At 45.6% G+C, this 14,607-nt stretch overlaps 1 protein-coding gene and 1 pseudogene across 1 annotated transcript in view; one reads left to right on the forward strand and one right to left on the reverse strand.

Moving 5' to 3' along the window:
- The window catches only part of PSMD11 (proteasome 26S subunit, non-ATPase 11), a 29,839-nt gene extending 17,569 nt beyond the window's left edge, over nucleotides 1–12,270 (forward strand). The window contains exons 7-14 of the mRNA XM_022595639.3: nucleotides 4,324–4,468; nucleotides 5,460–5,520; nucleotides 7,306–7,368; nucleotides 9,166–9,291; nucleotides 9,797–9,832; nucleotides 10,097–10,148; nucleotides 10,448–10,590; nucleotides 10,709–12,270. Of these exons, the coding sequence (XP_022451347.1) occupies nucleotides 4,324–4,468; nucleotides 5,460–5,520; nucleotides 7,306–7,368; nucleotides 9,166–9,291; nucleotides 9,797–9,832; nucleotides 10,097–10,148; nucleotides 10,448–10,590 (626 nt within the window). The 3' untranslated portion in view covers nucleotides 10,709–12,270. The remainder of the gene's footprint in view (nucleotides 1–4,323; nucleotides 4,469–5,459; nucleotides 5,521–7,305; nucleotides 7,369–9,165; nucleotides 9,292–9,796; nucleotides 9,833–10,096; nucleotides 10,149–10,447; nucleotides 10,591–10,708) is intronic.
- LOC111185762 (very-long-chain (3R)-3-hydroxyacyl-CoA dehydratase 1 pseudogene) lies at nucleotides 430–2,105 on the reverse strand (annotated as a pseudogene).
- Nucleotides 12,271–14,607: the final 2,337 nt, after the last annotated feature.

Raw genomic sequence — 14,607 nt, forward strand, 5'->3', positions numbered from 1 at the left:
GTCGACCAGGCAAACTGTTAGAGTCAGCACCCTAGAGAGGCTCACTTAGGTTAAAAAGCTCTCCCTTATCTTCCATCTTAGTCACTTACTCAGAATGGTAGCACTTCTCTCCAGAATTGGACTAACCCAAGTCTCTTGTCACTTGGAGACCTTTGTAAAGCATGTTGGACTTTTCTAAAGGGCCTCAGATCTAGGCTGAGGAAAGACACCCCCCCGCCCCATTTCAGTGGAGTGTAGTGGGTTGCTTTCTGATGGAGTGTGTGAATTTTGGGGCTAGGAGGCCATGGATTGGCAATAGAATACTTTTTCTTGTAGTCAGCAGCTTTTATTAGTTATAACTTACCATTATTGAAGGAGCATTATTGGAGTCAGAGGACTAACTAGCGTTACCTGGTATTACCTCTTCGCAATCTTTGTTTCCATGTAAAACTGTAAGAGGGAGATAATAGCTACCGTACTTGCCTCTCAGGTATTGTAAGTATCAAATGGCATGTTTTGTTGATTCAGGTTAAAAGCAGAAGCTCTAGAAAAAAGTCTAGAAAACAACTTTTCTAGGTTGAAATTTTGGTTCTGCAAATTTCTAGCTGTGTGACTGGGCAAGTTACTTAAATTTTTCTTTAGCTCATCTGAAAAATGGTGATAAATAATTGTACCTCCTCATAGGATGGGAGTGAGGATTAAATGAGATGATGAATGTAAGCTCTTATCACACAGTACCTTGCTTTGACCAAATACCGGCACTTTGTTTAAGCCACTACTCTTCATTATGTTATTTCTTTATGGTCAAGAGATGAACTTGCATCTTATTTCTCAGAGCAAATAGAGGCCATTTTTATGTGAACCTTCTTTATTTCTCTTTCCTCCCCAGAATTTGTATCATTGTTCATTTTTACCCATTATCAAGCATGATCCTTCTACCTGTCCTTTTTTTTTTTTTTTTTTTTTGCGGTACGCGGGCCTCTCACTGTTGTGGCCTCTCCTGTTGCGGAGCGCAGGCTCAGCGGCCATGGCTCACGGGCCCAGCCGCTCTGCGGCATGTGGGATCTTCCCGGACTGGGGCACGAACCCGTGTCCCCTGCATTGGCAGGTGGACTCTCAACCAGTGCGCCACCAGGGAAGCCTCTACCTGTCCTTTTTAAGTCTTTAGTTTTTTCAATTCTAAGTCTAGTTTTTCGTCTCCACTTGGATCTTCCTCTCTTTTTTTTTTCTCATCAAGCTGTTTATTCTTGTTATTAAAACTTGGACTCCAGTAATCCTGGTTATTCTGGAAAAAGCACCTTGTTGTAGGGATCATTTAATCATCCTTTTCGACAGTCACCTCTCCATGAAGCACCTGTCTTCTCTGATGTAACGTATGAAAGTAGAGTTGTGGAAACAATGGTATACACGAGGCCATGGTTATAAGAAGAAAATGACAGTAGTCAAAAGAGACATTGTATTTATTGGGAAGTCTTATTGAGAACGTTCCTGTTTTCTTCACATGTGGTAAGGCAGTGTATATCGTATGTCGCGTATTGTATGAAGTTTACCAGCAACTCCGACAGGATATAAGATGATAAAAAAATTATATTGGTTTTATACTGTGAGTAACGAGCCACACCATAAAGATTCTTGAACTCCCTTGGACCCCAGCCACAAGCACAGAAGTAGGTACAATTCCAATTAAACAGTGGACTATCTCAAGCAAGACAAATGTCTGGAAAAATTTAAGTGTCTTCTGAATACTTTTATATAAACCTTTGTGTGTTCCTTTTTCCATATAAAAACGTACCGTGGCAATAGGCAGTACCAGCCACCTCGCGTTCATGGTGATGTTGTAGAAGGTGAGCCAGGCGGTGGCCAGCAAGCCCAGGCACCTCGTCTTGCCCACGGCCTCCCTCTCCTTGCCGGCCTCCGAGGCACCGCCATTGGTGCCGACCTCCTTGCTGGGGGGACGTGAACAAGAGGGGCAGGGGAGCAGGAGGGGGCCTGGCTGAGCGCACTGCTGAAGCGCCCACTGCTGCCGCCACGCCCGGCCCCCCGGCCTTCCTCTCAGAGTTTGAACGGCCCCAGCTGAAAAAGCACAGCCTTTTGTCCTTTCTAAATTGCTGTCTTCTCCTTTTCTGTCAAGCTTCTTGGAAAAGTTGAAAGAATGTCATTACTTTGGTGTCTCTGTTGACTCCTTGCAAGACAGTAACTCCCCTCTATCCTCTGTCAGATTTGGGGGGGGTTGACACTGTTGAGCACTCCATGCTTCTTTGACAGCATTGTCTTCTTGGTTCTCCTCCCTTGACTAATTATCCTCAGTCACTCTTTCTTCTGATGTATCAGGTTGAGTCTGTCTCCAAATCTGCCCTTTCCTTTCCATTTCTACAATCACTGCTCTAATTAATGCCACCGGACCACTGGAGTAGTCTTTTACTGATCTAACTGTTCCTAGTCACTTTTCTCAATCCATCTTGCTTACTAGTCCTAAAGTCATTTTTTTGAAACACAGATCTGATCATGTAACTCCAGTGGTTCTCCGTTATCCCCAGGCTATTTTACTTTAACAGTGCATTGAGAAGGAAGACATCCTTTTCATGGTTATCTCTGGTTTTCAGTCCTAGTCACCAAATGACTTCATGTGTTGCTGCTCCTGTGCCTTTATATATTTTGTCTTCTGTGCTTGGAATTCCCCTTTCCATCTTCTCCCCTTGGCAAACTCCTATGCATCCTTCCAGATCAAGCTCACATGTCTGCCTTATAAACCCTCTTCAGTGCCTTCTTTACTTTGGACCTCCCTATGAAAGGTATATTCTTTGGTACATGTTACGGTACTAATCTCCTTGTTTCTGTTTTGATGACCACTGTGAGACTGTGAGCTCCTTCAGGGCCTTAATTCATATTTATTTTCTCTATAGTAGTTATATCAGTGCTTGGCACATGGTAGGCCCTTGTTAATATTTGTGTTGAATGAGTAACAGTCTAGTGTTTTGTTTCTTTAAATAATAAATGTCCTATGCCAGCTGTGATGCTTGTAGTCCTAATGTGGTCTCTATTTGCTAATGTGTTTTGGAAAGCAGTATACCAGTTCTTCTTTACTTTTTTCTTTATTTAATCAGTCTTATTTTTTGTCTGGTCTATTCTAGCTCTGGACTGGGAAGAATGGGAAAATGGGCATTTGTCTCATTTAATTTGGCAGTGCTAGTAGTCTGTTGGGTATTTTTGAGGGAGGTCTCCTTGGCTACAGAGGAGGGTGGGTTTTCTCCAGGCCTCTGTAGTTAAGAACAGTAGTAGAAGGACCTGAATCCTTCAGCCTCTAAACAGGAGGCTTTTTGGGTAGGTTTGGCACATATCACTCAGTAGTGGTTATTAATTCATAAGTTCCCAACTGGCATGCCAGGCATACAGGTATGTGACGGGTGGTCTGAAACAGTGATCCCCTGGGGTCATGTGTAAGCAGGTTCATCCTTTTACTCCAGTGTGCTGAATACTTTATTCGTGTACCTTGATGTGGAAAAGTTGGGAAGCCCTGTGGTAAACAAATGGACGTGGCTGAGGCAGGGTTAGAACTGATACACAGAATCTTAGGGCTTAGTTGCCTTCCAAGCTAGGAAGAACTGATTTTCATGTCATCCCACGTGATAGCATAGGTTGGAAGTAATAGCAGGTTCAGTCAAAGTTAGGCTCATTGGGAGCAACCCAACTTCTAAACAGTAGAGAACTGGTTAGATGAAGTGTAGCGTAATACTGCTTAACTGTGTACAATTAAGTTCATGGATTTGGCATTACATGAAATCCATTTACTGATCGCATCTATCTATAAATGACCAGTATCTGAAATGAGACTGTAAGAGGTTGGATTTTCTTTTTCTCTCACATGAAAGCTGCTTACTTATAAAAGTGTCAAGTTTAGAAAAGCTATCTTAAATGGTTGATGTTATTAAAACTAGTAATTTGGGCAGACCAGGGAGGGATGTTTGTGTCAGTTTTCTGACCCGTGAAGGTAATGTCATGGAGGGTAAACGTGGCCTTTTCTAGTGGTTCCAGTGGATAGCAGGACTGATGTGGTGGTGCGAAAAGATGTTACCATATGCGGTTTTTAGGATCCCCTTTTGTTGGGTCTCTAACTCCTTTGGAATTAATATTGGAAAGGTGACTTGAACTGGGAGGCCAAAGACCTGGGTTCTAATCCCAGCTTTGCCACTAGATGGCAGTGACTTTGGGCAGGTCCTTTATTCTTTCCTGACCTCATCAGTAAGTAGATGAGGTTGGGATAGATTTTTGAGGCCCTTCCCAGCTGTGACATTTTATGGTTCTGTTATTTCATATGGTTCTTACTCTTTTCTTTTCAATGCCCAGGTATTATCCATGCAGCAGAGGAGAAGGATTGGAAAACTGCATACTCATATTTCTATGAGGCATTTGAGGGTTATGACTCCATCGATAGCCCCAAGGCCATCACATCTCTGAAGTACATGTTGCTGTGCAAAATCATGCTCAACACGTAGGTGCACATTAACTTTGGGATATGAGAACTCAGGTCCTTCATCTAAGATTTTCTGCCATGGCAGAGATGGCTTGGGCAGGGACTTTGGCCAGTTACAGAAGCAGCGGCTGCCACCTCATGGGGCTGATTGAGGTGGAATGGGAGGATCGAAGGTAATCCAGAGCACTTTTCCTTGCTAGTCTTTCAGAACTGGGGAGACAGATTTCAGAAATCTCTTTCCCAGCCCCTCTGAGTGTGTTCTCCTCATCCTACAGTTCTGTCCAGAAGAGTTGTTGAGCACAGGACAGAGGGCCAGGAAATGGCTTACAGACCAGCACCAGCCAGTGGGCCACCCAGAATGGGAGTGGTTAAAGGAGAGGTTAGGGGGAGGTTTGAAAAAGGCGACAACGGCAAGTATGACAGCTAGATCTTTTTCTAAAGATTTACAGAATTATTCCACATTCTTTTTTGGGAATAAATGAGATACTGACTGGGATTCTTTTTGGATCTTGGGATTAAACAGGGCTTGTGTTTTGAAAGATCTGTTATACTGGGATTTGACTTATATGTATCATTTTGCCTGTTGGGTCTATTACTTCTGGTAGGTTCAGTGTGGCTTTCTTTTTCTTTCTTTCTTTCTTTCTTTCTTTTTTTTTTTTTTTTTTTTTTTTTTTGGCTATGTCGTGCAGCTTGCGGGATATTAGTTCCCTGACCAGACCAGGGATTGAAGCCGGGGCCACGGCAGTGAAAGCGCCAAGTCCTAACCACTGGACCGCCAGGGAATTCCCAGTGTGGCTTTCTTTTTAACGTTGAGTTTTCTTGCTTTTCAGCACTGAGCCCAGAGTGGAGAAAGCCTAGCGTCTATGGTGTGAGAGGCCTATGGGTTTAGGGGTGGGGGCTTATTACCTCTGTGGGCAGAGTCTTTTCAGAGGAAAAGATATTTGCCTGAACATATGCTTAGAAGCATAACATCCTGGAGCAGTTGACCGAGTATGTATTTTTTTTTTAGCCCAGAAGATGTCCAGGCCTTGGTGAGCGGGAAGCTTGCACTTCGGTATGCGGGGAGGCAGGTAGGGGATGCCTTGACTGCAGTTCTGATCTCTGCTCACTCTGAGGCAGCGTGTTATTAGACATGGTGTTCAGTGAGACCGTGCTCTTCAGGTCTCCATTCCGCTCTTCATTCTTTCTTCCCCCCTCTTTTCATTAAGCACGTTCGGTATATTTCCTGTACTTTAATTCTTGGCCTGAAAAGTCAGTGTTTGGTGCTCTTGTGGGTATTGGGTGGTTTGAGGGACTTAACAGAACTCAGAATTGAACTGGAGCATTTACAGTGAGTTAGGTTGCATTTAGCTTCGACTGGAAAGTATATCTACCATGATCTTGGCTTGAAAATTTCATGTGCGGAATAAGAAATCTTGGATTCTCCAAGAGTGTGGAGCCGGGTAAGGTCTGATGCGCATGTGCTTTAGAGAGGTCAGATTGCTTGGTGCAGAAACTAGGTTTTGATGACTCAAGTGCTTCTCTTATCAGTACCTTCCCACTCTTGTCCTGAGTTTGGGTGTGGTCAAGAAGAGGCCTTTGATGGTCGGTAGCCCTATTTGTGATGACTTTTATGCCTGAGTAGGTAAGAGTGTGACCTGTGTAAAGATGATGTCTCAGATGTCTGCATCATCACTTTGTACTTCACTTGATTATCACTGGTAAAGTAAAAGTAGTCTTTCTAGGTTTTAAGTGCAGTTGTCTCTAAACAGCAGACACGTTGGCTATCTCACTGTATCTTTGGCAGAATGTCCACAACAGATGATTTCTTCCTTCTATACAAGTGGCCCTAATTGGCTTTTCATCAGAAGAAGTTTCAGATCAGCTCCTAGTTTTGACCAAAAGAATATTGGTTATTTCTGTAGTGAAAGACTCACTATCATATCTAGAATTAGAGTTGAGGAGGTGGGCTAAGAGAGGTCAAGTGTCCAGAACAAGGCCAGGTAACTAGTAATGGTGAAGTGAGACTTTGAACTTGGGTTATCTGGCTTTAAGTTTCATGCTATTCTCATTATGACATTTTTCTGTCTATAGGACAAATGTTGGAGACAAACTACACTAACGATTAGCTTTGCATCATTTTTAAAGTCTGCAGTATAAGACACTACCTTCCTTGTTTAAGTACATAGGCTGGTACAAGAGGAGTTCCCTCTGGTCCTTTGTTCCTTGATGACAGCTTTCAAGCAGGAGTCCGGCACTCAGGAAGATGAATGTTGTAGATTTCGTGCTGAGTAGAGACTTAAGAGCTTGGTCGGGTACCTTTTATAACGTTTTATAAAGTTAGAAGTTGCCCCTTAACCCTTGGTTATACCTCCATCACTCTGGGGTTTTAACATTCAGTATGATACGTAGAATTTTGATGCTTCAAGCTTAATGAAAGTAAATCTTGGTCTGTGCCCTGCACCAAACCCAGCAGAATGAGTTTTTATAAAGCACAAGGTATGATCAAGTCTGAGGGCAGGAAGGGTTCTGTGGGGTGTAGGGATAGGGAGTCTTGGAGGAGGGGTGAGGAAATCGCACTTCTCTGGCCATTTTCCCTTTTAGCTTGTCATCTTTGGAGAATGCTTTATCAAAGTCTCTTTTTTGGAAAACTTCCTATTTCCTAGTACCTTTAAGTCACTTCAGCTTTCAAAGGGAAACTGGTTGGCACACAGTGGTATTCCTCTAGCTTTTCTTCCTAGGCCTCTGAAGAAGAGCAGTGGTGGGGCAGGTTCTTCCTTGCAGCCAGAAGTTGTGTGGACATAGCATGTTCCTTATGAGACTTGTTGGGATGTGAGTGTGCAGATCACTTTCACTGTTTCTCTCTTTATTCTTAGACAGAAGCATTAAAATGTGTGGCTCAGGCTAGCAAGAACAGATCACTGGCAGATTTTGAAAAGGTAAGCAAGGTATTGGGTTGGTAGGGAACTGGTGGAGGGGAGGGGCATTTAAGCACTTTAAAAAGTTTTTTTTAATCTTTAAGTGATTATAGTTTCACAAGAAGTTGCAAAGATAGTACAGAGTGATCCCATGTACCATTCACCCAGTTTTCCCCAGTGGTTACATCTTATCTATAGTACAGTATCAAAACCAGGAAGTAGTTAAGCACTTCTGTACAATGAAACTTGTTGAATTGTCATACCTCATTTATATACAGTACCTTTCAGTTTCAAAAAGTTCTGTCATCCTTCTTTCACTTGAGTTTTTTTTTTTTGGCTGCGTTGGGTCTTCATTGCTGTGTGCAGGCTTTCTCTAGTTGCAGTGAGTGGGGGGGGCACTCTTTGTTGTGGAGCACGGGCTCTACGCGTGTGGGCTTCAGTAGTTGCAGCACATGGGCTCAGTAGTTGCGGCACGCGGGCCCTAGAGTGTGTGGGCTTCAGTAGTTGCGGCGCGCAGGCTCTAGGGAGTGCGGGCTTCAGTAGTTGTGGCACGTGGGCTTAGTTGCTCCGCGGCATGTTGGATCTTCATGGACCAGTGATTGAACCCATGTCCCCTGCGTTGGCAGGCAGATTCTTAACCACTGCACCACTAGGGAAGTCCCCTTTCATTTGATTTTTCACAACAAACCTGTTACCTGTATTTTATGCTTGGGGAAGCTGGAATTTAAAGAGGAGGCCTGGGTCACACAGCTCATGTGTGTCAGGGTCTGACACAAGCACCATGCAGCATGGTCTTAGATGTTACTTCAGCTCCAGAAATGCCAGGTCTGCTTCTCCTCTGTGGACAGAAGTTTTGATGTGTGCATCTGGGCTGAGAGACACTTCCTTAGGACGGAAGTTCTAGGCTGGCCTTGCCTCCTGTGCCCTTTCACTCAATGTTTGTGAAGGTTTGGAAAGGGAGAAAAACTTGTCTAAGCAATCAGGTGAGACTTATACTTTTCTGAGCCTCTCTCTTAGTCTGAGTATAATGACCAACTTAATAAAAACAAACCTAGATCCAGGAAGAAAAATAGTATGGACAGAAACTAGACCATGTGGCTCTCTGACTGTCCCCAGGGTTCATCATCTTCCTTGAGGTTTCTTGCCAATTTCATTTCCTTCCTTGGCATGATTTGCTTGCTTACCTTAACACCTTATAGCACGGCTGACATGAGGCTGGGATATTGTGAGAACATTACTAAAGGTAAATAAATCACATACACAAATAAACAAAGAGTCTAGATCGTTTTATCCCCAAATTTGGATGGAACACTTCTAGTAGGGATTAAAAAAAGGGTCTGTGATCAGATATTTGGGAAACACTAGGGCTAAACAAAATTAGAAAGGTACTTTGTTTTCTGTGCTGATATTCCTTATAAAACCCCAAGAGCTAGCTGTGGAATTCAGCATTTCCTATTATTTAACCTCAGAATTCCCCCTCCTCCTGCACCCATGGAGGCCTTATTTGTTCTGTGGAATACATATTGAGAACTGCTTTTGCAGTGAATTTAGCTTGCAAGCTGAGCTGCTCTTAGGGCTTACATGGTTTGAGCTGTCAGTGTGAGGCTTTTGGACAGGAAGATGGTGCCTAGGGTTAGGCTCCACCTTTTACTTCTTTGCATTTTCTTCTGCCTTCAGTCATGGCTGTTCTTTAATCTTCCCAAATCCTCCAGAACTACAGTCAACCATGTAGTTACAAGGGCCAGCTCACTACTTAGGAAGCTGCGAGTAGCGTGACTTTCAAGTCCTTTTCTGTGCCAATCTCGGCTCTTTTGGCAGGCTCTAACAGATTACCGGGCAGAGCTCCGGGATGACCCCATCATCAGCACACACTTGGCCAAGTTGTATGATAACTTGCTGGAGCAGAATCTGATCCGAGTCATTGAGCCTTTTTCCCGAGTACAGGTAAGAACCCTCTTGGGGACTCTAGCTCTTCTCTGGTGGCAGAAGGTTTCTGGCTAGGCGTCCTCACTGTAGCCACCTCCCTTCCCACAACCATTCAGAATAGGAACTCACCTCCAAGGGTGTGCCTGCTGGGCAAGAGACCCCCAAGAGCTTGGGATTTTCTTGACAGGGAATGAGAGTCAAGGAGAGGGATGCTGTGGGGTAGAGGCTGGTGCAGTAGCCCCTGCTTGTTTTCAGTGCAGTCTCCTCCTAGCTTTTGTAGTCACTGTGCATGTATGTGGTCAATGCTTTCTGTTCTGGGTGTGTGGGACAGGAGTGTATTTGTTGTCTGTAGTGATGCAGGGTAGGCAGATGGACCAAGCACAAGAGACCTAAGCACAGCCAAAGAGAATCTGTCCCTGTAGAGACATTCGGCAGGATTTCAAGATACAGCACCACCCTCATCCCGATATTAGAGGCAGAAGTAAAACTTTCAGTGTTGGTGTCTTTTTACCTTTCCTTTTAGATCGAACACATATCTAGCCTCATCAAACTCTCCAAGGTAAGGAGTCCTGAGCTTGTCTTGAGGGTAGGGATGGGGAAAGGGGCATGTGGAGGGGCTGCCATTTACACCCGCTGGGCCTTATTGCAAAGCTCCCAAGCTTCTCAGTGGGGACTGGGGACCGTGGGCTGAGAGCTGCAGATGCATTGTTGCTGTTTTATTTTCAGACCATTTGCCATAAGATCCTTTTATACAAGGCTTTCATGTCAGTGTGATCTCTCACTAGTAGATGCTGGGCCCTTTAATCATGTGCTTTGATCTTAGGCCGACGTGGAAAGGAAATTATCACAGATGATTCTTGACAAGAAATTTCATGGTGAGTAACAGTCGTACAGGCGAGGGGGCTGGTGGAGGTGATGAAATGGTGAAGAGGCATCATGCTCTTGTTTATCTTGAAAGAAGATGCTCCATTGTATCACCTGGTGGTTCCCTGGGATCCTTGCCCCTGTTATGCCTGTGATAAGAGTGTAATAAACATGCACGAATGGAACAGGAAGATGACTTCTGTTTCTACTCCTTTCTGGAGAAAGTGAGGCAGCTAGGGAGTGGGCTGCTTCTCAAATGCTCGTGTGTCTAATCCTTTCTTTTACCTGGGTTTGCTTGTGTTTTCTGCAGGGATCTTGGACCAGGGGGAGGGTGTCTTGATTATTTTTGATGAACCCCCAGTAGATAAAACTTACGAAGCTGCTCTGGAAACAATTCAGAACATGAGTAAAGTAGTGGATTCCCTCTACAACAAAGCCAAGAAACTGACATAGGTGAGTGCTGACTCCGGGACCCGGGCCCGGGCAGCGCTGTCTTCTGCCTGTCGAGACTGAAAGCCTCCTGGTGGCCTTGCGGCTTCCCCGATTGACACTGCTCTGTCTTCTCTTGCAGAGTTGGATCTGTAGCGGTCCTTTGGAGAGTGTGTGTGGCGGGAGAGTGAAACCTTTGGGGAAAATGCTAGGAGATTTTTTCTTTCTGTTCTACTTTTCGCTCAGAAAGTTTTTAAATCCTCATTTGGTGCATCTGTATTCCAGCCGATAGGTGTGCCAGTTTTCATGTAATCTTTACTGGCCCAACTTGGGAGTGGGGAAATTGCTTAAAAAAAGAAAAAAAAGAAAAAAAAAGGTTATTCTAAATAAAAGGAAAAAGGCTTACACTACCTAAAGCTGTGCTCTCTGCCTCCTGGGAGAGGGCCGCCAAGCCAGGCGCTCCGCCAGCCACTGGGGCTCCTAACCCACCCGCTGGGTGTCACCTCGCCTCCTCTTCAGAATTGGGTGTTCGCCTGACTATCAAAGCAACGACTTTTTATTCTGTTTGTACTGAACCAAAACAAACAACTGTGTATAGACTGCTATTTTTCTTTTTATTTGAAATGAGGCGTTTCGGTGTCCTTTCCCGTGCCACGTGGCCCATCCCCCCGCCCTCCCCCCAACAATGGCTCCAGCAGACTGGCCGAAGGTCCCGCCGCCGCCACCGCCGCAGCAGCACCTGCACGGCTCCGCTCCAACCTGGGAAGGAATGGGGACATGGCCAGGAGCTAGTGTCACCATGGCCACACGGGGAGCAGTGTGGGCCCTCAGGGGGCCTGCTGTGCATGTGGCTCTTTTTAACACAGTAAACTAGATTAGATGTCAGTGTTTTAATTGCCCCTCTCCTCTGCTCTTTTCTCTCTCCCTCTCTTTCCCCTTCTCTCAACCAGGAGACCATCCCATGTCTCTCTTCCTTCCTCCTTCCCCCCCTCCAGGGGAGCCAGGCTGTCTGAAATACTTCAGCTTCTCTCCCCATCCCCCTGCTTCTCTCCTGCTGTCAGATGGATTTATTCCTTTTTTAAACAGTGAACATCGGAAATGAGACTGTGGGGTGTGTTGTTGTTTTTTTTTTTCCTCCCAATTTTTGTTGTTGGGTTTTTGAGCAACCTCATGTCCCCCTCCCAGGGAGCTTTCTTTATTTACCTCTTAGAAATGGAACGGATGGGAGGTAGAGCACTGTACTCCAGCATGCTTTGTTTTATGATGAGATTACATAGCAAGGCTTTTAATGCCATTTGGGCAGGTAAGCTTCTGCACCTCTGTTGTGCTCAGCTATATTTTCTTCTTCCTCTCATTCTTCTTTGTCTTCTTTTTTCCTCTCCCCCTCCTCCTGCCTCCTTCCTGCTGGCCTCCTTTTATCTTTCTTTCCCTTTGTCAGATTATCCTTCCAGGTTTTCGTAATAAATTTATATTTTGTAAAAGGATTTTGTTGTACCAGGTTTTGCATCCTCACTGAATCTGACTGGCTTTTATTTTCCTCTCCAAAATCAGGTTTTTGTCCTCAACATCTTTCCCCATCATGTCCAGTCACTGTTTTGGTTTTGGCACCATCAATATCAAATGTACAAACGGTTCTTGCTAACCAACACCAGGTATATCTGATGTTCAGATGAGTTCCAATAAAAACAATTTTTTTTTCAAAAAGTGTCCTTTCTTGAGTGCTGGAGGGCTTCTGACCAAGTCCAGACAGCTCTGTGTAGCCCTCTAGGACTGGACAAAGCTCTACTGTCTCATTTGCTTCATGGGAGACCTTTTGATCCGGGGGCAAGTGGAGGGCTTTGGGTGAGAAAGTTGGTCTGTGAGGGCTAAAATGGGAAATGGGGCTCAGTTATCTTTGTTTTTCCAAGGCATCGTGGTCCAGTGAGGACATGGGGTTTGGGTTGTAATATCCTCTGAGCCTGTTTCCTCACTTACACGACAAGGATGGCGCTTTCTTGGTAGGTAATTGTGGTGGGAGTGTTACATGAAGTCATGGAAGTACAGGTGCCTGGAGAGCCCTGGCATTCAGTTGTGGCTTAGTTTTAGTTTTTTGGAATCTTGTTCAAAAGGATTGATTTTATACTACCCCTCAGACCCTGGGAGTGACATGTCTTGTGGGGCTCTGGGGCCACTGGGAGGGAGGGTGGGCTTTAGCCACCAACTCCAGTCTGAGCCACTCTCTACTCTCTTTCAGTATTGTGTCTCTGTGTATAGTTTTACTTAAGGAAGAGTTGTGCTTCAATAAAGGACTTTAAAAATATTCCAAAGGGATCAAGAGCCCGAGCAGTGGGGGGAGGGCAGTCCCAGGAGCTCAGTGGGGCAGGAGCCTTCTCGTCATCTCCCTGGGCAGGTCTGCTGACTTCTGCAGACCCGTGCTGTCCAGTGTGTGGCCATGAGCCCCATATGGCTGTTGAGTCCTTGAAATTGTGGCTAGTTCAAACTGTGATGCCCTGCAAATGTAAACCAGACTTTGAAGAATGTGAAAAAAGAAAAATTGCTCAACTTCTTTTTTATATATATGTTGAAATATTTTGAGCATTTATTGGGTTAAATGTACTATTAAGATATACCTGTTTCTTTAACTTTTTTTATGTGGCTGCTAGAAAATATTTAATTATCTACGGGGCTTGCATTTGTGGCTCATGGTTTTTTTTGGACAGCGCTGCTCCAGACCTCGAGGGACTGCTTCCCCTCCCAAGCCTCCATAAGCTGCATCTAGGTGCAGCTGAGAGGGTGGGGTGGCCCATGGGCTAGCATGGGCCTGGCTCCCTCACTTATGGGCCCTTCCTGGCACCAGGCTTCACGGTGCCTGGGCTTCCTTGTGTGTTAATGAGATCCTGATGGCATTGGGAGCGGCGGCTGCGTCCCTTGGCTGTGGAGCCCCGCTGCATGCTAGTTATGTAACCTGTGCTGCCCAGAAAGGCCACTAGATGCTGCTCTGTGATGCCCGAGAGAACAAAGCACGACTTCCTCAGGATTCAGGGCTCAGACCTGCTTTATTTGGAACCCTTTCTGAGAGCTGGCTGGCTGGGGCCTTGGCCTCCCTTCCTCAGCGTGGTGTGGGAAAGGGGCATGCAGAGGATGGGAACTCTCCATGGACATCCCAGCCGTGCATGTAACACGCAGGCTGGCCTTTCCGGCAGCTACAGATAGCCTATAGGATAAAGAGGCTGATTGATGGGGGTGGGATTTGGAGAGCTTCCCTGCAGTTCTCTGGTGAAGCCTGGGAGGAAAACAGCTGTGCATCATTCATCCAGGTCTGCCTCCTGGGTCCTTGATCTGCCATTTGTGGCAGATTGTAGCTATTCCTTCTTCGCTTTGCAGTTGGAGAAGTACCGGGAGCTTGGAGGGGGAGGGGGGTTGTTGGTGTGTTGAGTGAGCAGAGGAGTGGTGTGGTGCCTCAAAACAGGCAGAGCAGGCACAACACAGGTGGACAGGGTTCCAGGGTTCTTCGGTCACAAAAGCCACTGTGCTGGCAGTGCCATCCCATTCATGCTCTGCTGCCCACATGACTTTGCCTCTGACAAGTGTGAGGAGGTTGGAGTAGTTCTGCCAAGAGCTCTTTTTGAAGGTAGTAGGGGAGGGCTGGCTGGACAAAGGCAAGAGAGGACGCAGGCTGGAAAAGGCCCAGGCCAATGCGAGCTTCCACGGTTTGGGAAATGGGGTGGGGTGAAGTGGAGCTGGGTACTGCCCACCATGAATTGGAATAGTTAGTATTGAAATTTTGTAGGTACAGGTAAGTACAGGGCGGCTCCAGATAGTTCTGAGGGGTGGATTACAGGCTTAGAAATCTAAGCATATTTTGGGAAGTGGAAAGCACTTAACCCCTGCTCAACACAGGGAAGGCAGTGTGGACATGGGCCAACTCAGGAGCTGGGCCTCCATTAGGGGCAGGATGAAAAAAGGCTGGGGTCCAACTTTGCCTTAGGAAGAGAGTCATTGGGCCAGTGGACCTGGAGGAGGTTGCTTCTTAGAGCTCCTTACTATGGAGGACAGCTCCAT

Source organism: Delphinapterus leucas, chromosome 19 (genome assembly GCF_059928025.1).
Source record: "Delphinapterus leucas isolate spDelLeu-1000000601 "Yukka" chromosome 19, BTC_Dleu_Yukka2, whole genome shotgun sequence".
NCBI lineage: Eukaryota > Metazoa > Chordata > Mammalia > Artiodactyla > Monodontidae > Delphinapterus > Delphinapterus leucas.